The sequence below is a fragment of the Rhineura floridana genome, chromosome 4 (genome assembly GCF_030035675.1).
Source record: "Rhineura floridana isolate rRhiFlo1 chromosome 4, rRhiFlo1.hap2, whole genome shotgun sequence".
NCBI lineage: Eukaryota > Metazoa > Chordata > Lepidosauria > Squamata > Rhineuridae > Rhineura > Rhineura floridana.
Window position 1 is genome coordinate 150020569 of NC_084483.1, and position 13124 is coordinate 150033692.

Consider the following 13124-nt stretch of genomic DNA (forward strand, 5'->3'; position numbering starts at 1 on the left):
CTCAATCTGCCATTTTCATGTACATGAAATCCTTGCCCTCAATGGCATCCCAGAAGGGCAGGCACCAAAGAGGTAATCCCCTCTGAGGTCTCCCCTTGCAGTGACTCCACTAGTGTTGGCACATCACTAGGCATGTACATGTCTTTACGTATAACTCTAAACAGAAAACTGCTGCCAACAATGGGGATCCTGCTGATGAAATGTCATCTCCAAAAATGGATCAGAAAAACAGGATGTTTGAGCAGTCAAAGTAAATTATACATCTAGATCTTTGTGTTGTTTCTGCACCTGCAGGAACTTAAGAAAGTTAAATAGCAGCTACACTTTCACCAGAGGGCAGGAAACGGACTAAAAGGGCATTTTGTTGTTTTTTCAATTGGAGTTCATTTTCGGAAAACAAACTGTTTCAGTTCCACATCCACTCTCACTGCTTACCTCAAGAGTCCACTAAAGATAAAATGAGCAGAAAAATGCAAAGTAGTGCTTTATATTTAAAAAGAATGATTTCAAAGTAAAGGGATTCAAAACTGAGCTTTGTTCTTTTTTTGTCTGTCTCCCAACTGTTCTTATTCCCAAAAGATTGTATGAACTTATCTGGGTGCTCCACACTTCTCAAACCTAGCCATATTTTCAATACCTCCATTTCTAGGTTTGAGGAGTGTAGAACATGCAGATAATTTCATACAATCTTCTGGGAATAAAAACAGCACAAGGAACACCGTGGGCCATACTCTGTATACATTCTACATGGGTGGGGTTGTGATGGCTTGCCCTAGACGTTGAGTGTGACCCAGAGCTTAGTACATATCTGTACCATTGAGGCCCTCCTAATATGATCTGTTTGGTGCAAATATGAATAGACAGGTCGCATGGGTGGAACCTACTCATGTACAAACACACCAGTTCACGCTAAACGTCCTACATATAGGTGAGGTGCACCAACTCAAACCTCTCATGGCCCACCCCTATGTAGGACTGCAGGTGAACCCAGCAACTTGAGTTTCTCACTCATTATCATGACAATTTGACTGAAATGTAAATGGTTCACTCTCCTGCCAAAGCTTATTCATACCTCCTAGAATTACAGCAAGGTGCCTTTTTAATAATTACTTTTATTTAACATAATTGTATATCATATGTTATATAATTTCTGAACAGAAAACACCAAACACACATATTATTACAATAAACCCAATGAAGTACAAGGCTGTACTGAACTGAACATTTTCTTGAGCTTTGTTACTCCAATACATAACAAACATACTCCATCTTTCTATAAAGAGGTTATTCTGTTGCTTACCCTCTCTGATCCTTGCCATGTTTGTTTGTTTGTTTATTTATTATTTGATTTATATCCTGCCCTTCCTCCTGGCAGGAGCCCATGTTAGTTAAATGGAAATGGACTGCCATCAAGTCAGTCCTGGCTTATGGCAACCCCATGAATAGGGTTTTCATGGTAAGCGGTATTCAGAGGGGGTTTACCATTGCCTTCCTCTGAGGCTGAGAGGCAGTGACTGGCCCACTGTCACCCAATGAGCTTCAAGCCTGTGTGTGGATTTGAACCCTCAACATTTGAGCAGCCATTAGAAAGTGCACTGCCATCTCTATATCATCAGATAATGCCAAGTCTTTTGCAAAACCAAATCAGTGGATCTAATGGTAACCTCTAACCTGTTATAATCACAATTACTATGTCTAACCAAAAGTTTCTTATATTTTGGGGGAAAGTAGCAAGTTTATTTTATTATTGCTGCTGCTGTTGCTGTCAGCCTTTCTGAAGGATTAAAATTAAAGCAAGTTGTCTAATGAACTCGTTAAATATTTAGGAAACTTTTTTTCTAACAATAACAAAAACTTTCAAGAGTTTAATTTGGAAGAAAAATAAACATTTATTTAGGAAGATGGGGAGTCCTTAAGCTGTCTTTTGCAGGACAAATTTTGGCTATCAAAATGCGTATTTTCTCTAAAATAAATGAATTGCTACAACAGCTGCAGCAGGAAGGGCAGCAGAAGAGATACCAAGCAACATCTCACTCCTGAGAAGTGGCAGTTGCTGCTTGGACTGCTTGAGTGAAAAAGATTTGTTTGGATGAGCGAAGGTGAGTTGTGAACGTGGAGGGGCTGAGTGTTGGTGCACCCCTTTGAGGGGAGCCACAGGGGCACAGGGTCATGAATCCCTCATACATATTTGCAGTAGACAGCCTTAATGATAGAAGGATGAGATGGACCAGAATGAGTATCGGGAACTGCATTTGGCTTCTGAGTGAGACAGGGCCTGGGGCAGGTAGAAAAGTTCCCCAGATGGAGAGGCAGTTTGGAGTGAAGGTTAAGGGTGGGTGAATCCCTTTGCACTCTGTAGAGGTAGCTGTGCTCTTTGCTCTCTAAGCATAGCACATGCTTGCTAAGTGGGATACTACTATCATATCTCTCACATCATCCTTTGGGGGTAGCGATGGGGGGAATCTTGAGCTCTCCTGTGGTAGTATTGAGCAGTTGCCTTGGGTCAGAGAAAAACAATCCAAGAACAAAAGCATCATGTGCCCGGGTCAGAGGGCCACTGCTGCCAGGGTCTTGGGGAAAGGGAGGTATGGAAGGGGACAGGCAATATCATCATGGGAAAGGGTGGGCAGACACTAGATGTTTGTTGCCCTGCTCAATCGCTTCCCAATAGAGACTTGGATAGTAGCCATGCTGGCCTACTATCCCATCTAATTGTGCTGTTATTTAATGGTCAGGTCAGCCCACAATAAAACTCATATTCATGACCTGATCTTCATTATCGAAAACTGGTCTGGGGAGTGCTGATCTTACCAAACTTTGCCTACCTGTTATTTGGTGCAGCACCAGTCAAGGTTGAAGGGACAAGAAGGGACGTGGCAGTCATCCTTAGTTCCTTCATTCTCACCATGAGGTCAGTCCATCTGGTAGGTGAATGCAAGGGTTTGAACTTGCTGTTGGGTTGCAGAGAAATGACCGGGATCGTGTTGGTGTACTGCCTGCCTCGCTACCCCACCACCTTCCTGACTGAACTGGTAAACGCAGTTTCTGGTACAACACTGGAGAATCCCAGGACACTGGACGGTGTGAAGCAAGGCAGGTGGGGGATGTGGCTAGGGAGGGGGTGTGGGTGTGGAGAGTCCCAAGGGTCAGATAGCAAGACCTGGAGAACCACATCTGACCCCCAACCCTGAGGTTCCTCACGCCTGTCGTAAAGTATCCTTACTAATGTACGTTAAAGATGTTGTCCCAGAAGACAAATAAATTATTGTTGCAGCATGGATACTGTATTCAAAGCACTGGAAGAAAAAAGACCCTCCTTGAGAAAGAGAATGGTTTATTAAGCTATAGGAATTTGCTACATTAAGCAAAATCACATGGCTCCCAGACGTTAAGACAAGATCGAAAAAGGTTCAATGGGTATGAACAAGAAGGAGCTCCCTCTCATTAATTTTTGGAATGAGAAACAAAGGCAGACAGCTCCAACCCTATTCCAGTATCAGAGATTGACATGTAAATAGCATTTACAAGAGGATTTCTCTCAATAATTGCAGCCCTAATTATTAATATCTACCCCAAGACCCATTGGGATTTGCTTCTTATTTTTCTATCCTATTTATTTCGATATAGGTTTATTTTTCCTACTTATGTTAGCTACCAATTTATTTATTTCAAGACTGTATTTCTATATATAATTTATAGCTCATCTACAATTTTATATATTTGCTGGCTCTGTATTTTGATTTTTTTCTTATTTTTTCTTAAAATTACACCTCTAAATTATTTCTCCCCTGTGTTAGAGATTCAAATAAAATATTGAGTTATTTCCCACTAACTCTCAATAATACAATGTCTGCCTGCTCCGAAGAAATGAATATGACTGGCGGGGGGGTGAAGAGTTATGAAAGATACTCCCTCCCCCACAATTTATTTATCCTGAGGTTGAAATGCAAAGAATTTACCACCAACACTGCTTAACATACCCTACAATAACATTAGAATTTTTCCATTGCATGTTCAAACTTTCAAATGCAAAGATGTATCACTGAACACTAAAGTCAGGATCATTCAGACCATGGTATTCCCAATCTCTACGTATGGATGTGAAAGTTGGACAGTGAAAAAAGCAGGTAAGAGAAAAATCAACTCATTTGAAATGTGGTGTTGGAGTAGAGCTTTGCCCATACCACGGACTGCGAAAAAGACAAATAACGGTGTTAGAACAAATTAAACAAGAACTATCACTAGAGCTAAAATGATGAAACTGAGGTTATCCTACTTTGGACACATCATGAGAAGACCTGATTCACTAGAAAAGACAAGAATGCTGGGGAAAACAGAAGGGAGCAGAAAAAGAGGAAGACCAAACAAGAGATGGACTGATTCCATAAAGGAAGCCACAGACCTGAACTTAGAATATCTGAAAAGGGTGGTTCATGACAGATGCTCTTGGAGGCCACCGATTCACATGGTCGCCATAAGTCGTAATCGACTTGAAGGCACATAACAACAACAGCAATGTTCAAACTTATTTCTTTAATAACATGGGCTAATAAAAAAATTCAGATTCCCAAGATTCTAGCAAGAGAATGTGGACTGCAAAAAGGAGTCTTTGGGATGAAATGTAAGCTGTAAGTTGCCACTTATTTACTTTTTTTAACACAGGGGTGTAGTGTGAAATCTTAAGCTTTGTTTTTCACATGAAGCAGGTTAAATTGTGGCTGCAATCCTAAACACCCATACCAAGTAATAAGTCCCACTGAACTAAACAGGATTTACTTCTGAGTAGACATGCAGAAGATGAAACTAAGTTTAGCAAAGTTAACTATCAAGTACAAGCTGGAACAAAATGATTATTGTAATTAGTGCATCATAGATGGGATACAGATATATGCTTACTGAAACAAGGTGAATGACTCTTGCCAGGTTAAGTTGTGATTATACTGTTCTATTCAGATCATTAGTGGTTTAGCTATAAATCACAGCTCACTGTTAGCAGAGAATAAGACAGATTTTATAAACCCCACTCCACAAATCTGTCTTTACAAAAATCCAAATCGTTGTTATTTAGTGAAAATCTCTGGCCTGGTGAATGACCTGACAAGAATACACAAACTAGGATGCTCATATTAAAATTTCTGCTTTTTAATTTGTAGACATGTATTATATAGCTATATGTATATTACTGTTGCAATAAAACTGTATTACTACTACTGCCATAATATTTGTATCTTCATTATCTGTACTTGTATTCTTATTACCCCTCAAAATCGAATGTCACTGTATTTACTCTAGATTAAAAGCTATTCCTGGCACTTAGCAATTACTGGGAACCCCAATCTGAATTTAAAGGAAAAGACAGCTAAACACTTCTATTCTAGATTTGAGATTCCCAAGTCCTATCCAATACATTTTCCACATCTCACAGCACAGTAGTGGTGTTTTGTATTATCCATGGGGCAAGAACCAAGAAGAATAATTCTCTGATACTGATCTTTGGAGAAGCATACCTGTTCGCATCACTCAGGCTTGGAGAGTGCTTGACTGGAGACCGAGAGTGCTTGACTGGATAGAGTCTCTGCAATTCAAGAAAAATACATCATACCAGGCATTCTTTCATCAAAACAGGCACTGGAATCATCATTGCCAATTAAGTTACAACTGGGCTCTTGATGTTATTTGAGAAACAATCTAATATTAATGGGTGGGTGCTTAAGCGAGCGGGCAGCCTTTATCACAGACGTGGAAAGGAAAGAGAAAGGAAGGCGGGATAAACTCGCCGAGGCCGGCTCCGACTCCGCCCAGAGCGTACCTTCCTACTGTGGCGCAAGGGCGGCGATCGGCGAGAAGTGCGGCTACTGGGCGACGACCGGCGACGATGTCGCCTGCGAGAAGAGGGCGAGCGGGAGCGGTGCGATCTACGGCCCCGAGCCGAATCGGAACGGGAATGGCGGGAGCTCAAGCTGCTGTCGTTTTTGGATCGGCCAGAGGACGTCTTACTCGAGCGGCAGTCACTGGCACGGTGCATCACGATGACAACGGCAACATGGACCCGGGAAGCCGCGCTCACACGCTCCTTATCGACCTCTTCTGCGCACCTATCCCCTCTCTCTCTTCAGCCCTGCGCGCCCTACCCCACGCTCCTTACGCACGTACACCGGACGCAAGCGCCGGGATAAAAGGAAGACGCTCCGTTCGACCGCCTTTACAAAATGGCGGAGATGGAATTTGGGTCACGTGGTGAGAGCGAGGCGTGGTTTGGGACGAGAGGTGTACATTTCCAAAACCAATTGTGGCGTGGGAGTTGCATGTTTCTGGTTGTACATGGAGGCGAGCGAGCCCCACAGGGAAGACCAGGATGAGCACAGCAAATACGTCTGCCATCATAAAATATGAACCATACTTACTTCCAAGGCAATATATTTAGGCTTAGGGTGTAAGAAAGATGGCTGTGCAGTGAGAACTGATTAGGCTTCTCAGAAAAATCCAGTAAGGGTGTTTCTATGCGGCCTTCCGGATGAGGGCCAATTTACATCATCAAGTTTTTCCTGGGCTGGACTACTTCGCGCTCTCTGAATGCTCTATATAATCACTGATAAAATAAATAAATGAGGTGCCGGTACTCCTTACCGGTGAGTTCCATCACAAAAAAGCACTGCATATAATATTTGGGGTGAACACGCTGGAGCCCAATCTTGGGTTTCTCCATTGAGTTCCATGACATGAGCCTTTCTCGTTTCCGCCCTAGTCGAGGTATGGGAAAATCTGCTGAAACCGGCAACTAACCCTGTATGTCATTCTAACTAGGTATTAACGCCGCACATAACTACTATACACAGTTATCCGGGAGTAAGTTCAATGAGGCTTACTTCTGAATAGATATGCATGGAATTGCACGGTTAGTCTATGAGAAAGTAGGCTGTGAATCGCTGGTTCCCCTCTAGTCAGTACGTCTCCTTGCCAATCTGGTGCGATAGAGCACCCTTCCAGACGCTGGAGGCTGCTAGCGGGACAATAAGTTGATTCGTGCCGGCCAGTTAATTAAGGTCCCATGGAGAAAAAATAGTAGAAAAATGTACCCTTAGTTTTATACAGAGTGTCTGCGTTCGGTGATCCATAGCGCGGGGGGGGGGCTTTTGAGGGGGCGATCGAGGAGGCCATTTAACTAATTTATCTTTGTCGTAATGTGAGGTATGTTTTGTATGGGTTATCTTTTGCAGTACTGAGTTCACTGTGATGATTTCAGCAGACTTAGAACAGTGTTGCATATCTATATCCTATTATGTAATTTTTCTGTTGCCTGTCAGTGCAAACCAGTATCGATGACATTGTATTTCTCCAATAAAGAATAAATCCTGAGCTGTGTTAGTTATGAAAACTGCTGTCAGATAAATTGTCATAAGCCACAATGAATCTCAGCCCCGTATGGAATGTGGTGACCATAATACAGCCCACCATGGTCTAGAAATAATAACACTGGACTACATAACAGGGTTGTTCGTTGTAAGCCACACTCTCAGTCAGTCTCATCACATCACCACGGGCAACAGAGGGATAAGAAAACTGGACTGTGTTGCAAAGTTGGCTGTAGCTCAGTGTCAGCCCCCACCCAATCTGCAATAGCACATTAGACAGTGGATGGCAGATGCAGGAGCACCACAGCCACATGCCTTTTGATTTACAATCTGAAGTGACTCAAGGATTAATTAGTAGTGCTCAAATTATGAGAAAACGTAGGGGAGCCTCAACGAAATCCACAAGTTCCACCCCAGACCTTCCCCATTTTAGCCAAATTATGTGTGTGTGTCCCCCCCCAAATCTTAAAAAATGTAGCTCAGTAAACCAATACAACAGGAATGGGGATGGGTTTCTTCTGGCTCTCTTGTAATTTGATCTCATATTAATGTCAGATTTCTTAGGAATGACCCCAGAAAGTACTATTATGCTTAGCTGACTGATTGCTTAATTATTTTAAAAAATATGCTGACTGACCAAAAATGTGCCTCCACTTAAATCAGCCCTTATATTTAAAATGTTAAAAATTGTAATAAAAACAAAATACTTCTAAACATTACAACTGGCAAGTGCCATCTTAAGAGATATTGCCTACTGTGTGTGAGATATGGGAGATGCCATTTCTAATCAAATTATAGGAAACTGCCTTATTCCAAGTCAGAATATTTGTTGATCTAGCCTAGGATCCAACATTGTTTATCCTGGCAGAGGCTCACAAGGGTCTCAGACAGAGAACTTTCATTTCACCAGCTAGACTTTGACTGGAGACATGCTGCCTTGCCTGTGGACACATTTGCATTATCTAAATACAAAGGAAGGGGGAGAGGTTTCTCCTGTTTTTATTCATATGCAGATATATGTAGATTGAATTTACTAACTAAAGTTCATATTATTAACCAACTACTGTTTTAAACTATTTTAATTATTGTGCTGTTATAATTTGTTGTTATTATGTGCCTTCAAGTCGATTACGACTTATGGCGACCCTATGAATCAGTGACCTCCAATAGCATCTATTATAAACCACCCTGTTCAGATCTTGTAAGACCCTCCGTGGTGCAGAGTGGTAAGCAGCAGTAACGCAGCCGAAGCTCTGCTCACGGCTGGAGTTCGATTCCAATGGAAGGAGGAAGTCGAATCTCCGGTAAAAGGGGTTGAGGTCCACTCAAGCCTCCCATCCATCCGTGGTCGGTGAGTACCCGGCATATGCTGGGGTGTAAAGAAAGGCCGGGGAAGGAACTGGCAATCCCACCCCATATATATGGCCTGCCTAGTAAATGTCGCAAGACGTCACCCTAAGAGTCGGAAACGACTCGCACTGCAAGTGCGGGGACACCTTTATCTTTTTTTTCAGATCTTGTAAGTTCAGGTCTGTGGAATCAATCCATCTCTTATTTGGCCTTCCTCTTTTTCTACTCCCTTCTGTTTTTCCCAGCATTCTTGTCTTTTCTAGTGAATCATGTCTTCTCATTATGTGTCCAAAGTATTCCTGATATCTATGTATGGATGTGAAAGTTGGACAATGAAAAAAGCAGATAAAAGAAAAATCAACTCATTTGAAATGTGGTGTTGGAGGAGATTTTTGTGCATACCATGGACTGCAGAAAAGGCAAATAATTGGGTGTTAGAACAAATTAAACCAGAACTATCACTAGAAGCTAAAACGATGAAACTGAGGTTATCATAGTTTGGACACATAATGAGAAGACATGATTCACTAGAACAGACAATGCTGGGGAAAACAGAAGGGAGTAGAAAAAGTGGAAGGCCAAGCAAGAGATGGGTTGATTCCATCAAGGAAGCCACAGACCTGAACTTAGAAGATCTGAACAGGGTGGTTAACGACAGATGCTATTAGAGGTCGCCGATTCATAGGGTAGCCATAAGTCGTAATCGACTTGAAGGCACATAACAACAACAACAATGAAGACATTTAGAACTACACAAGGTCACAACAGAACACATCAGAAGCAGGGCTTGCAGTGACATGTAAGGAGTAGAATTATGCCTCTAACAAAGGATAGATACTTCAGTGAAATGATGTTTGGGAGTAGTTAATGCAGGAAGTTGGCTGACTTCTGCTGCACTCAAATAGAACTTGGCAATATGTTCAAGTGCTTTTTGGCAGATTCTCCCAAACCTTGTTGGAAGAAAATGGATTCAAACGCATCTTCTTTTGAAAGGATATCAGTGTTACCAACAGTGCAGTAAGTTAGTTTGAAATGTCTATAGTTCAGTGGTAGGGCACATGCTTTACATGCAAAAGGTGCCAGGTTCAGTCCCTTGCAATCCAGACTCACTGTGTCGCATGCACAAAAGAACTAAAACTGCATGACTCAACCACCAGAGCGCACCTGCGGTTTACATGTAAAAAGTTGCATGTAGAAAACAACAATGTATTATTAAGGAATTAGGCATAAAGACATTCTGGAGAACAAATTAACCATTTTACAGATGGGAAACACTGATGGAATTCAGAGTTTACATTGTGTGTTTGTATGCACTCTTGTGATGTCTTCTGCACAGACTGCATGGATCACACTGGATCTTACCTTCAGTGTAGCCTGCAGTGTGAATAGGCAAAGAAAGGCAGCAATCAGTAGAGGATGGAACTAAATGCAAACTGAAACAGATTGTGGTGCACTAGATCTATCGCCTTTCTAAATCACCATCAGGATGTGCCCTTTAACTGTTAAATGGGTGAAGGCTTCAATCCTGCTTTTTGCAGGGATTAAGTGTGCAGGGAACTCTCTGACATACCCAAACTAAACAGGATTGAACTCCCCGTACATCAACTGATGCATGGGGAGTTAAATCCTGCTTTCAGCAGGGTGCAGTTGATCTCTACCTGCCCCAGACCTGACATGTAGACATAGTTTAGGGTAAACAGCCTCATGGGCCAAATGGGGAGAACTAGCAGCCCAAATTTGGCCTTTAGGCTGGAGGTTTCCCATCCTTGCTTTAACAGAATGTGTGAATTAAAGTTTGAAAATGGAAATGGACTGCCTTCAAGTAAATCCCGACTTATGGCGACCCTATCAATAAAGTTTTCATGGTTAGCGGTATTCCGAGGTGGTTTACCATTGCCTTCCTCTGAGGCTGAGAGGCAGTGACTGGCCCAAGGTCACCCAGTGAGCTTCATGGCTGTGTGGGGATTCAAACCCTGGTCTTCCAAGTCTCAATCCAACACTCTAACCACTACACCACACTGGCTCTCAAATTAATCTTTAGAGGTCCTTATTGTTTTTAAGGAGCAAATAGGGATTGTGTGTGCATAACCTGTCCAGCAGGGGATGTTGCCGAATAACCTGAAAAGTTGCTGTTTTTCATCTAGATAGAGCTTGGCAGTAGGAGATTCATGTCACACCTCAGACAGAAGAAGGTGGGACCCATGAAGACTAGCATTCCTTTTAGTGTTGAGAAGAGTATGCTGATGGAGAATGGTGGCTTTTGTACAAGAAAGCCAGCAAATCAATGTGTTCCTGTAAAAAGCTTGCGATTTAAAAAACCCCATAAAAATGTAACTTTCTTCTTGAGGATCATAATCCTTTTGATTATGATTATGATTATGATTATGAAGCATCCAAACTAGGAAAGATGGTAGTAATGGGTGACTTCAACTACCCGGACATAGACTGGCTGCATATGTGTTCCAGTCATGACAAAGAAGCAAAGTTTCTAGATATTCTAAATGACTATTCCCTAGATCAGTTGGTCGTGGAACCGACCAGAGGGACGGCAACCCTGGACGTAATCCTCAGTGGGGACCGGGACCTGGTGCGAGATGTAAGTGTTGTTGAACCGATTGGGAGCAGTGACCACAGTGCTATTAAATTAAACATACATGTAACTGGCCAATTGCCAAGAAAATCCAACACGGTCACATTTGACTTCAAAAGAGGAAACTTCACAAAAATGAGGGGATTGGTAAAAAGAAAGCTGAAAAACAAAGTCCAGAGGGTCACATCACTCGAAAATGCTTGGAAGTTGTTTCAAAACACTATATTAGAAGCTCAACTGGAGTGCATACCGCAGATCAGAAAAGGTACCGCCAGGGCCAAGAAGATGCCAGCATGGTTAATGAGCAAAGTCAAGGAAGCTCTTAGAGGCAAAAAGTCTTCCTTCAGAAAATGGAAGTCTTGTCCGAATGAAGAAAATAAAAAAGAACACAAACTCTGGCAAAAGAAATGCAAGAAGACAATAAGGGATGCTAAAAAAGAATTTGAGGAGCACATTGCTAAGAACATAAAAACCAACAACAAAAAATTCTATAAATACATTCAAAGCAGGAGACCATCGAGGGAGACAATTGGACCCTTGGATGATAAGGGAGTCAAAGGTGTACTAAAGAACGATAAGGAGATTGCAGAGAAGCTAAATGAATTCTTTGCATCTGTCTTTACAGTGGAAGATATAGGGCAGATCCCTGAACCTGAACTAACATTTGCAGGAAGGGATTCTGAGGAACTGAGACAAATAGTGGTAACGAGAGAGGAAGTTCTAAGCTTAATGGACAATATAAAAACTGACAAATCACCGGGCCCAGTATTGAAAATAAAACAGCCGATATCATAATGCTGTTGTATAAATCTATGGTGCGGCCGCATTTGGAATACTGTGTACAGTTCTGGTCGCCTCATCTCAAAAAGGATATTATAGAGTTGGAAAAGGTTCAGAAGAGGGCAACCAGAATGATCAAGGGGATGGAGCGACTCCCTTACGAGGAAAGGTTGCAGCATTTGGGGCTTTTTAGTTTAGAGAAAAGGCGGGTCAGAGGAGACATGATAGAAGTGTATAAAATTATGCATGGCATGGAGAAAGTGGAGAGAGAAAAGTTCTTCTCCCTCTCTCATAATACTAGAACTCGTGGACATTCAAAGAAGCTGAATGTTGGAAGATTCAGGACAGACAAAAGGAAGTACTTCTTTACTCAGCGCATAGTTAAACTATGGAATTTGCTCCCACAAGATGCAGTAATGGCCACTAGCTTGGACGGCTTTAAAAGAAGATTAGACAAATGCATGGAGGACAGGGCTATCAATGGCTACTAGCCGTGATGGCTGTGCTCTGCCACCCTAGTCAGAGGCAGCATGCTTCTGAAAACCAGTTGCCGGAAGCCTCAGGAGGGGAGAGTGTTCTTGCACTCGGGTCCTGCTTGCGGGCTTCCCCCAGGCACCTGGTTGGCCACTGTGAGAACAGGATGCTGGATTAGATGGGCCACTGGCCTGATCCAGCAGGCTCTTCTTATGTTCTTATGTTCTTATGAGCTGTCACTATTGCCTACTGCTCAGTCATCCCAGATCTCTCTTCTTTTCTCCTACCTTCCCAATGGATTCCTGCAGTCACTGGATTTCAATTTTGTCTGCACGTTGTGCATTTCACCAGTTACAATTTGTGCAATATATGCAGTCTACAGATAAAAGTTCATAAAAACATAAGAAAAGCCCTGCTGGATCAGGCGAAAGGCCCATCTAGTCTAGCATCCTGTTCTCACAGTGGCCGAACAGATGCCTATGGGAATCCCACAAGTGGGACCTGAGCACAAGAGCACTCTTTCCTCCTGCAGTTCCCAGCAACTGCTATTCAGAGGCATGGTGCCTCTGACAATGGAG

The 13124-nt window shown here is 42.4% G+C and overlaps 1 protein-coding gene across 5 annotated transcripts in view; it reads right to left on the reverse strand.

Moving 5' to 3' along the window:
• The window catches only part of LOC133383661 (zinc finger protein 318-like), a 32558-nt gene extending 26336 nt beyond the window's left edge, over window positions 1-6222 (reverse strand). For 4 of the 5 annotated variants that reach the window (XR_009762365.1, XR_009762366.1, XM_061624769.1 and 1 more), the window contains exons 1-3: window positions 5810-6222; window positions 5508-5575; window positions 2826-2921 (exon numbers count right to left, since the gene is read on the reverse strand). Coding sequence is in view for 3 of the 5 variants with exons in the window: in XM_061624769.1 (XP_061480753.1) it covers window positions 2826-2921; window positions 5508-5575; window positions 5810-6025 (380 nt within the window). In the remaining 2 variants the exon portion in view is untranslated. The remainder of the gene's footprint in view (window positions 1-2825; window positions 2922-5507; window positions 5576-5809) is intronic. The other variant, XM_061624770.1, reaches the window with a different exon arrangement.
• Window positions 6223-13124: the final 6902 nt, after the last annotated feature.